The sequence below is a fragment of the Protomyctophum parallelum genome, assembly GCF_964188405.1.
Source record: "Protomyctophum parallelum genome assembly, chromosome: 4".
In the NCBI taxonomy this organism is placed as follows: Eukaryota; Metazoa; Chordata; class Actinopteri; order Myctophiformes; family Myctophidae; genus Protomyctophum; species Protomyctophum parallelum.
Genome location: NC_139700.1, coordinates 6,021,917 through 6,045,341, shown reverse-complemented (window position 1 = coordinate 6,045,341; position 23,425 = coordinate 6,021,917). Strand labels below are relative to the sequence as shown.

Genomic DNA, 23,425 nt, shown 5'->3' with positions numbered 1-23,425 from the left:
ATAGTCTTGTGGTTCAATTCAAGCGAAGACGTTGGCAGAAGGCGGTAGCAGTTCATAGAACTCTACATCTGCATGCAAATACGTTTTAATTGGGTTTAGTGAGCTTAAACACTTCAATGAATGTCAAGAGAGTGTCTGAGGATCCGCTGGCCATTATCAGGACCTCCTGCTGTACAGTCGGATGCCTAATTGATCGTCATGCTGTGGGGATCTGTGTAGGGCAACCTCAAATACCCGTATCCTACGTTAATTATGAAAATAATTATGGTAGCGTAGCGCTGAGATCCCTGCAGCAGGAAGTCTGATTAGGCCGGCCTCATACCTTCAGCTCTGCCCCTCTAATATCTTCATTCATCTTTAGCTGCTTTAAAATATCCATACATACATACATCCATACATATATCCAGCTTATCATCACAGACGCTTGTGTAATCACAGAGAGTAGTCAAGTCTCCTCACCTGTGAATTATTTTTTTCTTTTTCGTTTTTTTGGTATAAACTCTGCTCTTTGAAAATCTTTGTTGTAATATATATTGACAAGAGAATGAAAAAGAGATTGAAGTAAGAAATATTTACAGTTAATCTGAACTCTCAGTAGTTTTAAGAAGGATTAAAAGGAAATATATATCAACAGGCTTGAAAAAATATACATCTCCAAAGTGGCTTCAAAACACGTAGAATACCGGAGACATGTCTTAATGGTGTGATCTCACAAGGTCAGGGTATAATCAAAAATTGTCCAAGATGGACACGCAAGTTTAAATATAAATTGCCCCTCAGTCCATCCAAATATCTGAAGCCAATATCTTCTGTGTTTCTGTAGAAACATGAGACAAAACACTTTTTGTGTTGTAGCAGCATTTCAATCTAGTTTAGTGGTGGCCAGTGAAAGAAACAGTATAGCTGGGGCATATTTGGACACTACTAAATCAATTCTATAGTCACAGCTGTTGTTGTTGTGTCAAGAAAAGGGAAGTCATCCTGTCCTCAGCTTACACTTTCATTAATTCACGTGTGCGTGTGTGCGTTCGCGTGTGCGTGCGCAAGTCTGTGTTGGCCTCTGTTGCCCCGGCTCCCATCTCTGACATGATCTCTTGCTCTGATTGGCTAACAGTTTAAAATTGACACATTTACACTATGAAGAGATTTAAAATAGAATCTGCAATAGGAAAGAGCTCCCACCAGTGTGAAAAGAGACGTTGGCTATAATTGCAGTGGATTACAAACCTTCCAGGTTTCCCAAAAAAGATTAGACGTTTGCACAGAACCCAAACGCACAACGCGTTGATTTGTTTCGCATTGCGAGGTTGTAGATCGGCTATTTTTATGATGATAAATGATGATAATTGATGATGATGATATGATTATTATTATTTTATTCATGGCATGTCTAATGCTGCATTCACATGGCATCAGGCAAGCGGTAGACGGCAAACGGCAAAACCTGCTGGACGGCACGGAACAGTAAAAAGATTCAATATTTTTAACGTCGATGCCGGTTCTGGCTGCCGTGCCTTCCTGTTCCGTTAACAGTCCTGCTCCCGTCCACTAAAAATCACTTCCGGTTTTCCGTCTACCGCTTGCCTGATCCCACGTGAATGCAGCATTAGATTTGTTTGTTTGTTTTAACAATTATAAAAAATATTTTACTTTTCTTTAAAAAAAATATAAATATATCCTACATTTATATGGGATTTTTTGCTCGAGTCGTGACCCAGAAGAATTGCTCCCACAAATGGTTCCCGACACACTGGTTGCAGGAAACAGTGGGCTATAGAGGATCAGTGGGTGATCGACATAGTGGACACTGTCAGAAATGTATCACTTTGCTTTGATACGTTTTCTTTGTTAGTTTTTGTGCAAACTATGGCAAGTGGGCTGGTACATAGGGTAGGGGGGGGGGTTGATGGTTGGAGTCCTGTGCTCCTGGTACAGTACATAAGGTAGGGGGGGGTACATAGGGTAGGGGGTTGATGGTTGGAGTCCTGTGCTCCTGGTACAGTACATAAGGTAGGGGGGGTACATAGGGTAGGGGGGGGGTTGATGGTTGGAGTCCTGTGCTCCTGGTACAGTACATAAGGTAGGGGGGGTACATAGGGTAGGGGGTTGATGGTTGGAGTCCTGTGCTCCTGGTACAGTACATAAGGTAGGGGGGGTACATAGGGTAGGGGGTTGATGGTTGGAGTCCTGTGCTCCTGGTACAGTACATAAGGTAGGGGGGTACATAGGGTAGGGGGGGGGTTGATGGTTGGAGTCCTGTGCTCCTGGTACAGTACATAAGGTAGGGGGGGTACATAGGGTAGGGGGTTGATGGTTGGAGTCCTGTGCTGTTCTAGAACTTCTCATCAGGGATGGCTGTATCGAAGGGATGGTCCCAGAACGTGGAGGTGATTCCAAACCCTGCAGAAAGGAACAGAGACCAGTTAAAGCACTGTTTCACAGTGTCCCTATATTTGTTTTGTTTCCTACATCTTGTTTTTAATCATTATCATTTCAAAGGAAACAATTTCATGAATTAAAAACAAATTCAATGCTTTTTCTTTCTTTCTTTTTTCCCCCCAGTAATTTCATGTAGAAATCAAAGAAAAATCAAAGAAATCCCATAAATGTGAAAATGCTACTTTCACTAGTTTGGGTCCTGGGCCAATGTCTAATCACTCTTTTGTGTCTCGACCTGAACAGTTTAGGAATGACTGTTGCTGTAAATTGTGCCACACCCACATGTATATGGTGACTAGGGATGGAGCTCGATAACAGATACCCGAAGAAACCCGATAACAAGCTTATTGAGTACCCGTTATCAATAAGATTTGGGCTTATCAAGCCTGTTATCGAGCATAAAAAAGATGTAATCATCCATTCTGCCACAAATATGTCGGTAAAGTGTATACTGCCAACCAGCGCTGCCCGGGTAAACAAAATGACACTTTTAAAGTGACACATATTACCCAGTTTCTTTAATATTATTGGTAAAAAGGTAAATTGCCTTCCGCCTGTTAGAAACCTACTGTATTTGATGGTATCTAGTAAAAGATACTGGTTCTGTTCAGAATGTCTCCCGTCTTTCCACAAAATAATAGAAAATGCTAGATAGTGGGCTCGATAAATACCCGGCTCGATAAGGCTGATCGATAAGGTGCTCGTTATCAATAAAACTTTAACGAGTTCCATCCCTAATGGTGACCCACACACAGATGCAGACATTATGTGACAGGTTTCTCCCTTTCGCTCTATATCCATGGCCTTCGTCTTCCCTGTCAGTCTCGCACGAGCTTTCCTCACCTGCCCTCGGGTGCTCGAAGTGGTGCTTGACGTGGTACGCCTTCAGGCCGTACCAGTACGAGCCTCTCTTGGGCGAGCCGTAGTGAAGGTAGTAGTGTGTCAAGTCGTACACCACGTAGCCGCTCAGCCCCCCGACGAACACGGGCAGGCCCAGGCCCTCCGGGAGCACTCTCAGGAGGAAGAAATAGAACGCCGCCACCACGACGCCCGCCAGAAACGGAGGGAAGACCAGCCGAGAGCCGTCAAATGGAGACTGCGGAGGGGGGGGGGGGGGGGGGAGATACCAGCGGAGAGAGAACAACACAATCCAGGGTTATGTCGAGCTGCTCGGTCAACGAGGATTGACAAGACGTTGTTCAAATAGAAACCCAGTGGAGGAATTAGTATGGAATACAATATAGTGGTTTTCAACTGTTTTGTCGCAATGCATTATGAGCCTGTATATCTGCTATCTTCAAAAGATTTTTATACATTTGAAAACTTGAAATGGGACATTCTGCATACACCCATATACATACTTTTTTTAAACTTTTAAATATATATTTTTATCCCACGATTTTGTAACCCATTTTTCACCCCTGTGTCAATCATCTAATGTGATCCTGGGCTCTACACGCCCTTCGCCAACCTATAGTCCCCATATATGGGGGACAAGGGGAGAGCAACGGACTTGAACTCATGCTTCCTTCATGCCTGAGTGTCCAAGTTGCTCCTTTACACCTGACAGGGGGGAGTTTCCCTGGTTGGACGTAGCGCGTGGAAGGAACACGTTATTCCAACCAGTTCCTTTCCCCTCCATCAGGCGCCCCGGCTGGCCAGGGGAAGGCAGTTTAGTGACCAGGATTACTGCATGTTTTTTGTGAGGGTACCTACCCTAGGGGACACGGGGAGAACATGCAAACTCCACACAGAAAGGCCCTTTCGCCAACCCCGCCTTCGGGTATGGGCACTGATGACGCGGAGGAGGAAACACGCCGCCAGCGCCCACAGCGTCCCGAGCGGGAATCGAACACAGGACCTTCTAGCTGTGAGGCGACAGCACTACCAACTGTGCCACCGTGCCCCTTTTTTTACTTTTGGTGTACAAACTGTATAGAGGGTATGCACGTGACATCATCATCAAACCCGGAAGTTATGCAGGAATGCCTACTATTCTCTGGCCTTGACAGCCCATACATCCAAACAGAAAAGTCCAATCTGATTGCGTTAAACAATGTTAAACTCACTTTGCCTGTTGCTTTGCCACTCAATGTGCCATTCACTTGAAGCATGTGCATACCCTCTATACACCTTTATACTTTTACTCAAGTAAATCTGGAATTCCGGACTTCAACCTGTAACAGAGTATTTCTATATTGCGGTAGGACCTATTGGCACCTTTACTTCAATAAAACATGCGAGTACTCTTTCCGGTATGCACGTACTGTACCTTGTGGTGCTGCCCGTGCAGCACAAAGTGTAAGGTGATGAGGTAGTAGTTGTGTGAGGGTTTCAAGTGGAAGACGAAGCGATGGATGCAGTACTCGATGAAGGACCACAGAAACCACCCCGCCATGAACAGCACGGGGAAACTGTACACAGGGATCGGCACCGAGTAGTCTGGGGACACATGCATGCACACCAAGGGTCTTATTATCAGGCGTCATCAATATGGCCGACCGTACACGGACAAATGTGAACGTGGCAAAGACAATTGTTTTATTTTCTTCTATAATGTTCTTATTTTTAATTGATGAATGCCAAGTCTCCAGGTTTTCTTCAGAATATGCATGACACTTAATTACTCTGACACTAATATGGCATATTAGGAGTCCAACTAGTACTAGTGGTTCTCAAACGTTTGATTTGCAAGCAGGACCCCTTAACTCTGAGAGTGTACAAATGGAACAGTATGTATGTATGTATGTATGTATGTATGTATGTATGCATGCACTGTATGGCATTGTGTGCTACCTGAGGTGAGGCTCAGCCTTGTGGATTTCTGTGCTAGGGTTGTACACCACTGCCAGCTAAAATAAAAGACAATAGGGAGCCACACTGCTGGCACCCAGTACCTGGAGAGAGAGAGAGAGAGAGAGGGGGGGGGGGGGGGGGGGGGGATGGGGACAGTTAGAACACAAAATGTATATATAAAAAAAAACATACATTATGTATCCTGATGCCTTGCTGAAGGGCTTCTGTCCTTTGAGTTGGTATCTTACCAGGGAGTCTTAGTGGTGGCCTCCAGAAAGTCGTTTCCGAAGAGTCTGATTTGTCGATCGACAGGCTGGTGGACCCATGTGTCATAGTTCTCTCCCAGGAGGCCCACCTGCCATACCAGGGGTTTGTGCCAGTCCACCAGATCCTGGCAAAAAAAACAACAAAACAATAAGTCTGATATGCAGATATATGTTTCTGTACTGGAGCCAGTGAAACATAAGCTACTCAATATTGTGTCAATGACCACAGATTGTCTGCCATGACAATATTGTCCACAAGATGGCAGGAGAGAGCTAAAGATAGATAAACCACAGAAGAGTGTGTGTGTGCGTGTTTTGATTTTGATTGATTGATTTATTAACAGTTTGCAGAATTACAGTAGATAGATAGATAGATTATTTATTTCTGTGTCATGCACCAAAGGCGCCCAGCCCACATGGACTTACAGGACACACCATAACATTGCTTCAATATTGCATTGTGTAAAAGAAACATTTTTACACAAACAAAACATTCTGCCTCATTTCCCACGATTTGCATAAAAAGTCTGCCAAAGCAAAAATACCCCTCCCAAAACAAAACTCCAGCTTCTCATAGTCCTCCAACCAGAAAAAGCCAGCACAGATGGTTGTCATCTTACAAAACAATACATGTCTTAACTCTTCATAAAAAGGGCAGTAAAACAAAAAAATAATTTCATTTTCAATTTCTTTCAAATCACACACTAGACACCTCAGGAGTACCAATGAATCTACCCGTTTCTAAAGCTAATGGTAAGGTCCCAGAATGCAGCTGTGCACAAAAAGATCTCTGACCTTTGGATATATTTTGTGTAACATAAGGATCAGGGCCATTAATTATTTTTAATAAGACGATATGTTCTTAGTTTAGGTTTGTACCATAAATCAACAGCCCAACTCTCCTTATACCCAAGGAACATATAGTTCTGTATTTCATGAATATTACAGCGTAGTCTATTTAAATAAATAAATGATGAATTATTCTTAAAGAATAAAGACTTTACTTCATTAGCCCAGTGGTAACCATTAGAAATGTCCCAGTTAAAAATGTTTTTGGTCAGTCTGTCATCGGACATATTAACAAGTCTATTCCAAAGTCTCAACATCTCACCTTTGTGTCTGATATTTACGGGCATCCATCCCATATCGCCGCTAATAGCCAAGATCGGCGTGAGCTTATGAACTCCAAGAAATGACCGTATGGCTCTATTTTGAATTGTGTTACAACTTTCATTGTTCGGGAAAACCCCATACACAGGAGGCATAATCCGAAACAGGGCATACACAAGACTGATATAATTGTGTATATGTATAATATCCTAAATCCTTACAGGCTTTCACCTTATTCAGTACTGACGCCAGGGCTCTACCAGCTGAATCAGAAAGAACCTGAGTGCCTTCCTTGAAGTTCATATGCTCATCTAAAGTGAGGCCAAGATATTTATATGTCTTTGTGTATGTTAATACAGTTCTCCCACACATAAATGTAAATGGACTCCTTTCTACAGATGGTTTCCTAAAGTGAACAATTTGTGTTTTGTCAATGTTTACCACCAGCCTCCACCTCAAACACCAATCCGCAACAATATTGAGCATATTTTGCAGCTCCTTTTCACAATTGGCAAGTAAAACTATATCATCTGCATACAAAAGTATGCCTACAATCATATCCGCTACATTTCCTAACTTTAAGTCTGTTTCCGTTTCATATACTTTTAAGTTATGATTAACCATGTTCATAAGAGTCTGTTCACAGTTTACATTTAAGTCTTGTTAAGTTTTAACTATGTATTCATTATATCTGGTTATAGTCTAAAAATTAGGACTCCAGTTAAAACAGGGTCAGTTTCGAATTGGAGCCGTCCGTAGGTGCCCTATGAGAGCAGTTTTGAAGGAGTCAAGGGATTCGCATGTCTTAATGACTGTAGGTAGGGCGTTCCACATTTTGGTGGCATAGGGGCGAAATTAATTTAGTCCCTTGTTTGTGCCGAATCTGGGTTGCACATGGTTTGTTCAACTCCCTCTGGTGGTGTTTGTGCGTGTGCGTGTGTGTGTGTATGTATTCATGCACCTGTGTGTTTAGAGAGATAGACAGGGTGCAGATAATCAGCTAGATAAACTAACTAACTTTGTGAATTGATTCCATGTAGTTGTCACTTTGTTTTATTGAGATAAAAAAAAAACATGCAAACAAGGTACAAAAAAAGGAAAGGAAACAAAAAAAAGGCAGACAAGACCACATTCTAATCTATTACTGGGGTTAGTTCACTTGACTATAGTACAATGTGAATAAACAATGCAAAACACACCAGCGGGTATTTCACTATTCAATGAATGCAAAACCTGCCGAAGAGTATTTTACTATTCATATCATTATTCATACAGGTCAATGCCCATAATAGCGCAAAAATAATGGACCTAGTTTGAATAAAAACGTGACACTTGCCATGTAGGATTTGCGTTCTGTGTGGCTGTAGAGTAGGCTTACTCATGCCACAGAGTTAAAAAAAAAAGAAAGACAAAAATTTATATTTGGGGCGCATTAGGCCTACTCCCACAAAGAAAGCTCTGTGTGTAAGGCTTAGAATCATAATCGTATACCTACAGAGTACAGTCTGTTAAGAGTTAGAATTTTGCTGCAACATTTATACTTGGTTGCGATTCAATGTCGTGCCCTAAAATAGACGATCTACAAGCTCACAGTGTGTCACACTGAGAGGCGTTTCGACCATAGACTAAAATGGTTGCGACCTTGTAGATTGGCTTTTTTGGTCCACAACACTAGCATTACTCTCTAGAGTCTAGGGACCCTGAGGGGGTTTTACACTGAACAATCTTTCACTTAATATATATATATATATATATATATATATATATATATATATATATATATTCGTTCTCAAACTCCCAATTAGCCACCGACCCCCATCTGAAAATATGTTGTTTCAGGGACCCCCCCAGAAGCAAAGATTTGAGTTAAAAACGTTCGTTCTGGAAAGATTTGCACCGCATTTTCACGTTTTTTCCAAAATAGCAGATCTACAAGCTTGTAGATCTGCTATTTTTCAATAGCTAAAGTATAACATAATGCTTAAAACACCAAAAAGGGTTCCCGTCCAGAATGGGATTTAACAGACCAATTCTAAATATTCATGCTCTAAAACAGTGGTTCCCAAATGTTTTAGCCCGTGACCCAAAAGAGAAATTAGACGTTTGCCCGGGACACAAAATGTGTGAAAATAACAGATCTATACAAGCCAATAACCGTTTAAGCGCGCATATCTGCAGCCATAGTAATTAAGGAACAGTCACGTATGCTGCTGCCGTCGGGGATCGGCGTTGGAATTGAGGTTAATACCTGCCGGTGTTTGGAGGCTAACAGGGCTGCTGCTACCGGTGAGACTGTTCCAAAGTTGTTCTTTGAGGATTATAAATACAGGGGTACCCCGAACGTTTTCGTATTTCCGTTGGACCGTTTTTGAGCAGAGGAACTTTTCGTTGCGTTGGACTAAACAGTTAGACTCTCGCGTGCGCACGCCTCGTTTGAGGAGGATGACGGACGGACGGACGGACGGACGGACGGACGGACGGACGGACGCAGACTTTATTCTTCGCTGACTTTGGGGGGGGCTTGGGAAATAATTATTGGTTGTTGGTTTAAGTTTGTGTGCCTGTTTATTTTATTTAGTAGGGAAAGAGACAGGGAGAGGCGTTACCTGTGAAGTGTACTCTGTCTACTTTAGATTTTGTCAATTGCTATATCTGAGCATCTCTATATAAATAATTCAGACTATAACCCTACGGTCCCGCTTAATTTTCCCTTAGTAATAATTTGCCTTGCATAGTAAAGGGCTATTGTTACACTCCTTACGGCTCTTGAAGAAGTTCAAGGTCAGCCCCCGTATCCTGAGGTTGTTCTATAACTGCACTGTTCGCCAGCAGAAGGCACTACAGAGGGTGGTGAGAACAGCTCAGCGTATAATTGGAGGTGAGCTTCCCGCCCTCCAGGGAATATACGAAAGCCGATGCGTGGCCAAGGCTGAGCGGATTGTTAAAGATGTGCATCATCCCAGCCACAGCCTGTTTGAACCATCTAAGCGACCGCGGCCCAGGCAGAGACTATGGAACACATTCTTTTTTCCCCCGCCATCAGACTTATGAATAGACATTGAACACTACAAGGCCCGGACTATATTGCCGGATATATTATGTCTGCACTTTTACACCTGAGATCTTGACACTAGACTGTATAGCTGTTGTATGTGTTTTTAACGCACAATGAATTTCACGTGCCTTTTACTTTGTAACTGGTATTGCTGACAATAAAGTTGAACCTTTAACCGTAAGTGATACGGGAGGCTTCCAGTGGTGGGTGTAAAGATGAGGTGGTGTCGTTACACTTGCATTCACCTCCACCAAGGAGGGTCTGTCTGTCTGTCTGTCTGTCTGGCTGTCTGGCTGTCTGTCTGTAGAACATTTCCAGCAGGATTTGCACAAACCATTATGCAAACATTATTTGTTGACCTACTCCGATGATTTAAAAATATGTTTTTATAACATCCGAACAGATTAACACAACTCCGCCAATCCACCATGTGATTTAAAAGGTTTTATAATGGACCCAAGAAGGGAAGAGGTCACACGTTCTAGTTAAGGACTGGATTTGTTCAGTGTTCACTGAGTGTTCACTTTAGAAGGGTCAGTGTAGAGACACAGGGTAGAGAGAGGGGAGACATGCAAAACATTACGGGAGTCCTCACGGCCTGAAGTAGCACAATGGTCTGACTGACTGAGCTACACCGTAGTTAGAAACATCTTACTAATGTGTGTGTGTGTGTGTGTGTGTGTGTGTGTGTGTGTCTGTCTGTGTGTGTGTGTGTGTGTGTGTGTGTGTGTGTGTGTGTGTGTGTGTGTGTGTGTGTGTGTGTGTGTGTGTGTCTGTCTGTGTGGCCAATATCGGTTGTCCTTACAATACCCAACTACGGTGTAAACAAGACAAATTGGTTGAGTATGCCCCTATATCATCAACCACTACAAAGATCTGACAGCTGACATCTGTCAGGAATGTTTTCCTAGATGTATTGGGGATGTTGTAAAAGTTCCTTGCAAATAACCATGTTTACATAGATGGACCCACGCCTGTGCATGTGCACACACACAAGTTACACAACACACAAGTATACGTTTAAATGTGTGTTATTTTAGATTATGTCTTTTCCTAGATTTAAAGGTTGCATTCTAGTAAAGTGATCTCACTTTCTGAACTCACCTGACTGTTCTAGATACTATTTGCCTTTACCCACTTACACCATTACTGAAGATTATTTGTCAAAAATCACATTGTGTAAATATTTAACCCTGTATCTGTTATGTTTTAAGCTTTGTTTTTTCTCTCAATAAAGTCTGTTCCTAGTGTTCCCATGTAAAGCGCTTTGGGTATTTAGAAAAGCGCTATATAAATTTGAGCTATTATTATTATTTATTATTAATATTTCTAGGGAAGTCTCCCCACAATATTGATTATCAAGGTAATTGTTAAAAGATATCATGATATTGTCCCTATCAAGTGTGTGTGTGTGTGTGTGTGTGTGTGTGTGTGTGTGTGTGTGTGTGTGTGTGTGTGTGTGTGTGTGTGTGTGTGTGTGTGTGTGTACGTGCAAACGAGCATGCAAGCGTGTGTGTGTGGTGTGTGTATTGTACGCACACATATTCTCACCCGCCTGGAATGTTGCAGTCATGGGACAATAACAGAGAGGGCATGGAGAGAAAGGTGAATGAACTACTGTTCATTGTCTGTTGAACCCTCCCCTCCCCGTGGTCACCTCTCACTCTGCCATCACATTACCTTCTCTCCTCCCCGTGGTCACCTCTCTCTCACTCTGCCATCACATTACCTTCTCTCCTCCCCGTGGTCACCTCTCTCTCACTCTGCCATCCCATTGCTTTCAATACCGTTTTCAAAACTGAGATTGAGATTTGAACCTCTGTGACAACGTTTGACAAAAGATTCAGACACATACTCACACCAACCCCATCTCACAGAAATATGGCGAAATAGCCAAATCTGTACATATTACACATATATGACCGCAACAGAGGCGTGGCTTTCACTAGTACGGAAGTGCTATTTCACCGTGGCCGGGTGAGTTCGGGATTTGACATTATTTACTATTCTGTCCATATCGGTTTACAACTCGGACAGGGCTGAGTCGGCTCTACCGAACTCGGTGGTGTCTCCCGTGGCTCAAGTTCGGTAGAGACGGCGCACCTCCGTCATTGTCTATGGGGAGGATTTTAGTGTCATATGTACGGATATTTTGGTTTTCTAGGCGTGTATGTAGCTCGCCAGCTCAGTGGCCTTGTGGTTAGAGTGTCCGCCCTGAAACTGGGAGGTCGGGGTTCGATCCCCGGCCGGGTCATACCAAAGACTGTAAAAATGGGACCCAATGCCTCCCTGCTTGACGCATCAAAGGGTTGGATTGTGGGGGTCAAATCTACTAATTAAATGATTCCCGAGCGCGGCACGGCTGCAGCTCACCGCTCCTTGGCTGCGGCTCACTGCTCCAAGAGATGGGTCAAATGCGGAGAACAAATTTCACTGCGGTAACATGTGTGGCAATTTCGTGCTATTTCACAGTGTTTGGGTGAGACTGGGTAGCTCACACACACACACACACACACACACACCTTGTCGAAGTCTATAGGGTCGCAGCGGCTGTATGAGCAGCTGTCGTCGTCCTCTTTCTCTGCAGTCTTCTTTGGCGTCGTTCTCCTCTCCCGCAGTGTCTGAGGAAGACAAAGCGAGACACAGCTGTGATTAATGACAGAAAGACAGCGTGACATTTTAAAGAACGGAGAGGTGCAGACTAGGAAAAAGGGGAATATCCGCACTCCCTTAATAAAGTTTGAGTTTCTTTATTTCCTTCACATCACAAGCAGCATGAGCAGTCTAGAGAGACGAACGTGTTTCGGCACGCAGGCCTTCCTCAGCGTTTCAAACTAGGGTATGTCTCACAGAGAAGACATATATTTAGACTAGCTATAGTGTGTGGAGTGAGTCATAGTTTACTGTACATATCTCCTGTATGATTGCCCTTTGCTCTTCCGTGTCAGCGGAATGTATACCGCTGCGTTATAAACATATTTGATCCTGCTGCTTTGGTCACTGCGACAATTAAACTGTGATGGTCATACAGCATATGACAATTATCGTATGGATGTTTATTTGGACTAACACACATCTTATCAATGTTTCTCCAACGTGTTAACACCCAGTGCATCACCCACGCTAAAGGTTACAGCAGAAGACTCTTCTTCCATCCCAGATGAAAAGAGTCCAAACTAGAAAAAGTGCCCTTCTGGGCACAGGTCTCCACCAGGTTATCCACAGATCCGTGCAGTTAGAGGTAAAAACACTTTTCGGCCAGTTATAGCGCCACCTTGAGGCTGAGTTGAAATTGTTCATGTGGCATTTCGTCCTCGGCCTAGTGGGAATGTGCATGCACAATTTCACGGAAATCACGCGATGTGTTCATGATTTGCAGCATTTTGTTTGAAACTGAGCACTCCTGTGAACTTTGGAAGCCAATCTTAACCAATCAGGATGGAGTCTGAGAAATCTGAAAGACCCGTTTCGCTCTAGAGAGACTGTGTACTAATTTGCGTGATGTTTGGACAAAATCTGTAGGTGTACTGTGAAAAAACTTGTTTTGCACAAAGCGGCCTCCTGGTGGCGCTATAACAGGCCGTTCTGGAAAGTTTGGGGCAGAGGTTCATCGTTGGCATCCAGGGAGTGTGTGTGCAAAATTTGGCATCGACCGGGTTAACGGTGGCCGAGATTAGCTGTTCACGGACACACGGACGGACGGACACACGGACGGACGAAGTGCAAAACATACTCTCCCCACATGCCTTCGGCCTGGTGGAGACAACCAGGCCTTGGACCTGCAGTGTTTCTGTGGACTATGAACATAGCCATGTTTTGGAGGGTATGTAAGTAAAGTAAGCAGCTTGGGGAAACAAAACAACAGGAGAGTATGCCAACAATATGTTTATCGTCTCCAAAGGCATTGGGAGACTATTTTTGCACCATGTCCGTCCTTCCGTGTGCCCGTTTGCGACCAGCTAATCTCTGCCAAACTGTGCACACACATTCCCTGTATGCCAGAGCAGAACCTCTTCTCTGATTTTTTTAGATCAACCTGTCAAGGCTGTCATAGTGCCACCGTGAGGCCGATTTTTGCAAAACATTTTTTTTCTATTACTCCTACATATTTTGTCAAAAGAATCACGCAAATCGGTACACAGCCTCTCTATAGTCATGTGATCAATACGCATCTGTCTGATTCTCCATATTTCAGCCTGGTTAACTAAAATTGGCACCAAAAGGTTGCAGGATTGGAACAAAATGGCTCAAATCATGACGCAACTTGCCATTTCCGTGAAACGTTGCACGCACATTCCCACTAGGCAGAGAAAGAAATGCCCTCGTTTCCACATTGGCCTGTTATAGTGCCACCAGCAGGCACTTTACAAAACACACAAAATGCCTCAAATCATGAATGCAGCAGCCGTGAAAGGCCTATGAAGACATGGCAAATCGGTCTATTGTAGTGCAAATCGGTCTATTGTAGTGCCACCAGGAGGCCACAATAAACTACCTGACCTGGCGGAGACCTTCATTCTAGAAATAACTTTCACAATATTTCTGAAGTTGGTCCATATAAACACTAATGTACAGTACGTGTACGTACAACGCACACACACACTTTAATACAAAAATGTAGCCTCTGTCCCCAGGCTTTTATTTTTGTACGCATCGGCTCAAAAATGTACGCCTGAGGGAACGAGACACATTTCCTGGTCTAGGAGTGGAGTGCGAGTGAATTACACAGAAATAATTAAATAAAAGTACAATATTTGCCTCTGAGATGTAGTGGAGTAGAAGCAAAAGTACAGAAAATTGGAAATAAATCAAAATTGTAGTTAAGTACTTTACACCACTATCGTACATATATGGAAGAACATTTACACCACTATCATACATATATGGAAGAACATTTACACCACTATATCGTACATATATGGAAGAACAATCAAACTCCTCTGACGTAAACGAGTTGGCTGTCCCAGTTGTGACGTATCCCAGACCCAGAGACACCGATGACCTATCATCACTTGAAAGCAAAATCGGTCAAGTGAAATATTCATCAGGCGGGTTGTTTCAACTAAACAGATGATTAACTTTAGACACACACACACTCACACCCATGTCCGTGCATGTGTGGTGTATGTAGACTGTCTATGTACACAGTTCCCCTCTCTTAGCCTACAGTACATTCCCTCAGCAAACCAACACCCGCACAGGCAACTCTACACCTCAACATTCAGCCTGTGGTCTAACCCTATACCACAAACACACCACACACATACATACATGCACGCACACGCACACACGCGCGCACACACACACACACACACACACACACACACACACACACACACACACACACACACACACACACACACACACACACACACACACACACACACACACACACACACACACACACACACACACACACACACACACACACACACACACACACACACACATCATTCATCTATCATAACTTTATCCATCATAAATCCATCTCATGTCTTAGAGACTGATACAATTTACTTGAATTATCAGTTGGTGTCAGGCTATAATAGTGATTGGAATCAAATAGAAGTACACCGACACACCCTCGGTATCAGCAGCAACTGTTCTGTTCTCTGTCGATGTTATAGCCTTTGGACAATATTTGATTTTGTCATCCCATAACCATATACTGTAGGTTCTAAAATTCCCATGGAATATAATACTATATGAAGGGTTTTGTAGACAATGCCTTGAGGGCTGAGGCCACGGATCCTAATGTGGAGCCTAATGAGTCTAGCAAATCACAATAGGGATTGTATGTCAGGTGTGTGTGTGTGTGTGTGTGTGTGTGTGTGTGTGTGTGTGTGTGTGTGTGTGTGTGTGTGTGTGTGTGTGTGTGTGTGTGTGTGTGTGTGTGTGTGTGTGTGTGTGTGAACATAGCAACACTGACTTATTAACGTCTGCTTATTAAAAAGGGATTATTATTGACGTTCATGCTCGTGTCAGGTTGAAGACAAAATGTTCAAATAGCGTGCCATGTAGTCATCACAGGGCGGTGGTGGAAAGTAACTAAGTACATGTACTCAAGTACTGCACTTAAGTACAATTTTGATTTGTAGTCCAATGTTCAATACTTTTACTTCTACTCCACTACATTACAAGTTGTTTGACACTGCACAGCATATAGGGGCTTACTCTCCAAGGAGCGGACAATGGAAACAAAAACGGTAGTTATAGGAACTATCATCACATGATTCAGTCACATCCAACCACAAAGGCATAGACAATAAAAGTGTAATGGACAGTAGGTTCAGCACTTTGAATCGCAGCGTGCAGCATAATGACTCTACAATTACTTGCCGAGCCATGAGGCCCATAGGCCTACTGTATCTCCTGTTTTGGCAGCGTGAGGCAGCTTGATGTACAACTACACCTCCTGGACATGACGCTATAGTAGCCTATGTCGCAGGGGACTTACCCCCCAATCCAACCCTTGATGCTGAGTGCCAAGCACGGAGGCATTGGGTCCCATTTATTTACATCTTTTACAGTACATTGTACAAGTACATTCGTGCATCTTGTGGAATTCTACCTCATGGGGCAGTTGGCAGCCACTGAGCAGCATCTGGGGCTAGTGGTCCTTTTGGTGTGGGAGGAAACCAGAGCGCCACCTACATGAACGCAGAGTGGGAGGACTAAAAACCTCCACGTGCGCTAGGCGGGTTTTGTTTGATTGAATATTTGATTGATAATTTTAATTTTAAAAGCAGTACGATGCAAAAGTGTAAACATTATTAATGAGCAACATTTACAATGCAACCTACAAATGGTACAAAAAGTGCAAAACGATTAATGCGTAGAAACCAGTGCTGCTCTGTCACTGTGCAAATTATAATAAAAGTGTCAGACAAATGTAGCAAAATAGCCAATCTTTTTTTTTAAGTGAAAGTGATTAAATGTTTGTGTATGGTTTTATTAATACTGAACTATTTATCCATCTATCCATCCATCCAAACATCCATCCTTTTACTGTAATACAAAATGTGGAGCAGTAGTGCTAAATATTGCCGCACGTCATGTGCGTGTGTGTGTGTGTGTGTGTGTGTGTGTGTGTGTGTGTGTGTGTGTGTGTGTGTGTGTGTGTGTGTATGCCATGCATAATGACTACTAGGATATGGAGAAATTAGAACAGATAGCAGGCCTACATCTGCTGAGAAAGTTTAAGAACAAATAGATCTTTATCTGTTGCTTTGTCATAATCGAGTAAAGTAAGTAATAAGACAAATAACGTAGGCCAGTGGTGTATTACTGGCAACCATACTATAGTAATTGCAATTGTACTATTATTTATGTATTTATTCTGTAGAAACTTTTTAGGGTCCCTGACTGTGATGTCATGTGGGTCAATACATCATCATACTGTAGTCTGTACTAAGTACGCTCCTTTCTTTTTATATTATATTATTTATGATGTTATTTTATCTCATCTTTATCTCTCATCTTCACAGGAGTTTCCTCAAGTATTGTATAAGAAATATTAAAGATGGAGTGCCACGATTTATTTCCACACTAAAACATGATCATCAGGTATTATTATAATATAAGCAGGAGGAAGAACTTTTTCCAAAAAGTGTACAGTATTTTTTTAAATCATGCTTTTATGTGGACACCCCCACCAGTTCATTAAGTATGCCTGGTTTGCCTGGTGGGTGTTGATGATCCACCTGAACTGAAGCCGCACCCACAGCTGTAGTTGTATGATAAAGGGGGAGGGGTTAGGGGAGGGGCTGATAATGTGATGTCACTATATTACTGTTTATTTCATTGGCACGTTTGACTGTCAAGGGTTCATTCTCCAGGAAGAAACCCTAAATACAAAGTTAATACACCATTGCACATAAAAACTCCTCCAGGGTGTCTAATGACGTACTGTCACCTCATAGACATAATACAAAACTGGAAAAATACAAAAATTGTGGCATTCCATCTTTAACACAAACATAATTATGGTGCATGCATAAGTAATGTGTAGCCTATCTAAAAAAAAGGTTAACTTATTTTATATGACCTACTGTATATAGGTCATACAAAGAGTTTATAACATTCTTTTACAACGTCATAAAACCATATAGAACAGAGGAGAAAACTCTACATGCTTCAACTTCTGACCAAGCTGTGGGAAATGGGAATTACCAGTGCAGCAACTGAGGTTGCTTTCCCCGCCTAACTTCCCTAACACGAATGTTGGTAGCCTATGTTTTATTTCCAACCCCATGTCTTGTTTAAGGCTTTATGTATTTAGCATGTTGTTAAAAAGAAGCACGTTGGAGACCATTCTGTGTTTTGAGATACTGTACCTCTGACTGTTTCTTTTCTACTGTTGGGAAATATCCCTGAAGAGTTTCTAATACATGATAAATATTTAATCAAGATCCTCTTAGCGTAAAAACGTAAAAAAGCAATCACACGACGCTGGTGCCAACAGGACCCACCAACGAAAGATGGATGGACATTATTATTATTATTATTATTATTATATTATAACTGTATGCTATGGAAAAACTAACATTTATACTTAGACTACAAGAGGATAAATTCTATAAAAAGTGGGAAAAGTGGAATCTCTTCTCTCAGCCTAGCGATATTGCAATAGGATTTCATTGAATGTTTTTTTGTAATATGAAAAATGCAGCCCTTTTACTTTTTGTCTTTTTCTTTTCTTTTTTCTTTCCGTATAGTCCTGTTTGTTGTTTTTCTTGTCTGTTTCTTCCTTCAATAAAAATTAAGTGAAAAAAAGAATGAAAAAAAAGAAGCACGTTTAGTATCATAAGAATGTCACCAGATGGGCACATGACATACTGTGGGTGGTTAATGAGATGTCTGTCCCCGGCCTTGTGTGACACCTAGGATTCTCTATTAACCCTTTCTGACTTGAGATCAGATTCATACGAGGTTTCCGCCGGACACACACTGGTCTGATGAACCCATTCTGACCTGAGATCAGATTCTAAAAATGTCAGTCGTTCTTCAATGTTTTTCAAAAATAGCAGACCTACAAGCTCGTATCGCGCCACTCGGTGGCGCGATATGAGCTTGTAGATCTGCTATTTTTCAATAGCTAAAGCATAACATGATGCCAACACCAAAATGGGTGCCCGGTCAGAATGGGTTAATAATATCACATGTTGTTGACGATCTAGGAATACAAAGCTTGCTCGGAAAAACTTAATGAGAATGGTATGTAAACTTAAATAAGCTAAAGGTATATAAATCACTGACCCCAGGCTGGCCAGATTATAAACTAAACACTGAGAAGGAATATTTATTTTATACAAGCCAGAGGCACCGCAGAGGATACTTAAAGGTATATTCAGTGATTTCACTTAATTCAAATATCACTTATTTTTTTGTTTTGTTGTGATAATCCTCCCTACTATAGAGTGTGCTGACCATATAAGGAGTTCCTCCCTGTCCCCAGTTAACCCCTGGGGGTCAAAAAACCTTAGGTTTCGTTTTTGACTCTCTATCCTGATTGGACGAAAGGCTGGGTCCCACAGCCAAAAACGAAACCTAAGGTTTTTTGAGTGAAATCACTGAATATACCTTTAACACCATGGCTCCACTTCTGCAGCTCATCTCTTTCAGTATATGCTAATCCTAATTTGCAGTAGAGAGGGGCAAAAAGGATGGGAGAACTTCCAAAGTAGGCCTATGACATTTATTAAAGATACAAATGTCAGCCAAAAAAAGAGAAGAGAAAAATGCAGCCAGTGATTATGTTGCTTTATATCCATGTTTAACTAAATAAAATTATGCTCAGGCACTTTTTTCTTTTTAGTTTTCTCCAAACACAACCCAACTTCTCCTCTGACTCATCATTCTTCCATCTTTCTCTCTCTGCGACACGTTCCACTCCTTTGTGACGTTAAGTCACACGCTGTTACTTAAAGGACAACTTTTGTTTTTTTTCAACCAAGGTTCATGTTTTAGGTTGTTATTAGAGAAACTAAAAGATGAGTGTTATTTTTGTTTAATTTGCTGCTTTCTTTCGTTTTAGGGATTTTAGCTGTTTTTGACAGGGGGGCGGGGGCATTCGAGCATGGGGCTAAATATGTATTTTTTTTACAAAATATTATGGCGATTTATTTATTTATTATTTACTATAGTCCTAATAAACCCCAAGAAATTACATCTGGCCACAAAAGATCACAGGATCTATTGAATGTGACAAACTGACATATTGAGCCTATATATACACACAGTATAAGCCTTCCCCCAGTAGGCTACCTTCACATTCAGTAGATCCTGTGATCTTCTGTGGCCAGATGTAATTTCCTGGGGTTTATTAGGACTATAGTAAATAATAAATAAATAAATCACCATCAAATTTGGTAAGAAAATACATATTTAGCCCCATGCTCGAATGCCCCCGCCCCCCTGTCAAAAACTGCTAAAATCCCCAAAACGAAAGAAAGCAGCAAATGAAAGAAAATTAACACTCACCTTTTAGTTTCTCTAATAACAACCTAAAACATGAACCTTGGTTGAAAAAAACTAAAGTTGTCCTTTAAACACTGAAAACAAGAGTGAATTCAGAGACGTATTGTCAGGTCTGTTTCCCTCTGTCCAGGAGTGTCTGTGTACACCCTTCAGCTTGCTTGTCCTATTCACATAACTCGCATACAAAACCTGCCCATTGTCATAATTGACTGTAGTGTATTACATATAAAGACATGGAGCAATACATTAATTAAGCCCTTCTAGTAGTCAATAGTTAAACCATCCAAAGAATAATTGATGCAAAAAGCTCTAGCCTATAACTATGTTCCCTATTCATTACTTGTTGGTATGTTTTATTGCAAACTCCATGTTTAGTTTAAAGTTTCATGTATTTAGTTCAACTAAGGTCTGTCTCTCTCTGTGCATGACAAACATAAACATGTATATTGTTTATTCATAAGAATGTCACCAGATGGAACTTCCGGTATGACACCAGAAAGAGCAGCAGCGTGAGACAAGAGCTCCCAGCAGGGTTTATCTAGTTTTCCCCCAAAACGATTTATTTTTTTAAACTAAAACACAAAAATGGAAGGGGAAGACCACGAAGCTAAAAAGGATAAAGCAACCACCAGATCGGAAAAGAAAAACAGACAAGCAACGGAGAAAAGTTACGACGGCAGCATGGTCATGGAACCGGAGACGAACAACATGGCGGGCCTACTAGCTAGTATGACCGCGATACATGCTGACATAAAAGCAATGAGGAACGATGTTAGGATGGACCTGGAGAGCTTTAAAGAGACTCTTTCCGGACAATTACGCAAAGAAATCTCAGGTCTTAAGGAGGAATTTAACAACAAATTGACGAGGCTTGGCACCGACATGAAAAGCACAGCGGACAACGTGGAGCAAGCAGAGCGCCGGGTGGCGAACATTGAGGAATGGAGCGAAGACGCTAACAACATTATGAGTTCACTACTACATGAACACGAGAAGTTACAGGAGAAGGTTTTGAATTTAGAAACAAGATCCAGATGCCAAAACCTGCGTTTATATAACGTCGCAGAAAACAGCGAGGAAAACGACATGATGGGATTCATTAATAACTTCATAAAGACTGAATTGGCACTGGACATTGACCTGGGCATACAGCGATGCCACAGATCCCTCATTCCCAAACCACCGCCGACCGCCACCCCCCGTTCGATCATCATGTGTTTCTTGGAGGACAAAACCAAAGAGCTGGTTCGTAACGCAGCATGGAAGAAAAAAGTCGTCCTATTGAACGGCAAAAGGGTGTACTTTGACAACGATTACCCTCAGGAAATACAGATAAAAAGAAAAGCATACGCCCCAATCCGCTTGCTCCTTAAAAATAAGGGAATTGCATTTCAAACACCCCCGCTGACAAAGCTGCGCGTGTTCTACAACGGAGCCGGTCGCCCCACGGGACCCGCCACCACCTACGACAGCATGGAGGAAGCCAGAGAGGACCTGAAGAAGAGGGGGATCCTGAACGCCGTGGAAGAGGGAAGCCTTCAACCCACCGCCTCCACAACTACCATCGCGGACAACCTGACGACGCTGAGGAAATCCGCCTGGAAGACGGTGGGGAAGAAGTCACCGCTTAACCAAGAGGCACTACTGAGAGCAACACAGAGGCTTCAGCAATTCCGCCGCACCACGACCACCCCCCCCCCCCCGACAACTCCGCGACCACCACTACTGGATGAGGACGCCACCGCCTGAAAACAAGTAATCCTTAACGCTGACCGATCAACGATGGGGTAAGACCAAAACACACTGTTACAGAAAGAACGATGTACAGAATTACACGATTAACACCTACACCTAAAAGAAGACAGTGAGATTTGGACCCCCGTCTGTTTTTGTTTTACTTTTTTATCTCTGATTGTTCTCGCTCGCCTTATTTGATACAAGACACTTTTGCCGTTTTATTATTTAACTTGTACACGACCGAATATCAGTGCTTTTCTTTTACCTTCGAATTTTGAATGGTAGTTTTGTGTGTATATGTGTGTGTGTGAGAGTGAGTGAGATGAGTGCGTGTGTGTGTGTGTGTGTGTGTGTGTGTGTGTGTGTTTGTGAGTGTGTGAGTGTGTGCGCGCGCGCACAAAGGGATAATTCTCTGAGAGGAGGAATCCAGGTTACGGACTGTATATCTACGTCTCTGCTTAATAGTCTGATGCATACTCATGATATAGATTGTATGTGCGCGCGTGTGGGACGTGTGTGTTACTGTAAGTGGGATGAGTATTTGTGTGCATGAGTATATATGTATATATGCCTGTATGTATATATGTGTATATGCTGCCTTTTATTTAATTTAAATTTACTAAAAATACTATAAGCTTTTTTCTTTTTAAGGATGACACACATGTCTACTGTGAGTTAGTATCTCTAGATGTGGGTGTGGGGACGGGGGGTACATGGATGTGCAAGGACAGGAATGGGATACAAACCTCTGAACTCAGAATGGGATATAATAACCAATAATGGCCCATCCCTCACCCCTTATTCTCTCCTTTTTTGCTTTTATTTATACTTACTCTTTATATATATGTATTATTTTCTTTAACAAAACTACCACTGCTTGGATTCATGATTGAACACTAAGTGCCTACATGATAGGTTGTTTTACACTCAGATGTTTTATGTTAATACAGACCTGTTGTCTGGGAGACCAAGGGCTCCATCTGATGTCATGTGCACCGATTCACAGTATAACAGTGAGTTTGTGCTAGAAAGGCCTTCTGTTACACAGAGGATTACCTTTCCTCTTGAGGTATTGCTTACAGAAGAAACCTCAATTTTGGAAGTTACAATTTTATTTATGTTTTTGTTTTTTATTCTGATGATTATTGCTGTTGCTAAAAATACACTTGACAAGTCAAGGTCTACCCGGGCTCACAATGGAAATAATTGTATACCAATGGACAATACATGTCACGACAAGAATATAAAATAGTTACACTCAATGTTAACGGGCTACAGGGACCAATTAAAAGAAGCAAGCTTATAGCTAAAATGAAAAGAGAAGACCAACAAATAATCTTCTGGCAGGAAACACACATGAAGCGAGATGAACATGAAAAATTGAAGAAACTGGGATTTAAAAATACATTCTATTCATCACACAATGGACATACTAGGGGTGTCGCAATACTTATCTCAAATAAGATCACTTTCCAACTCAATACACAAATTGCAGACAAAGAGGGACGCTATGTTTTGGTTAAGGGACTTCTTGACTCTAGGG

The 23,425-nt window shown here is 42.1% G+C and overlaps 1 protein-coding gene across 1 annotated transcript in view; it reads right to left on the bottom strand.

The window, feature by feature from the left end:
- Positions 1 to 2,245: 2,245 nt before the first annotated feature.
- The window catches only part of fa2h (fatty acid 2-hydroxylase), a 43,073-nt gene continuing 21,893 nt past the window's right edge, over positions 2,246 to 23,425 (bottom strand). Inside the window, exons 2-7 of the mRNA XM_083763265.1 lie at positions 12,189 to 12,287; positions 5,484 to 5,626; positions 5,236 to 5,336; positions 4,712 to 4,881; positions 3,283 to 3,535; positions 2,246 to 2,400 (exon numbers count right to left, since the gene is read on the bottom strand). Coding sequence (XP_083619391.1) covers positions 2,333 to 2,400; positions 3,283 to 3,535; positions 4,712 to 4,881; positions 5,236 to 5,336; positions 5,484 to 5,626; positions 12,189 to 12,287 — 834 coding nt within the window. The 3' untranslated portion in view covers positions 2,246 to 2,332. The remainder of the gene's footprint in view (positions 2,401 to 3,282; positions 3,536 to 4,711; positions 4,882 to 5,235; positions 5,337 to 5,483; positions 5,627 to 12,188; positions 12,288 to 23,425) is intronic.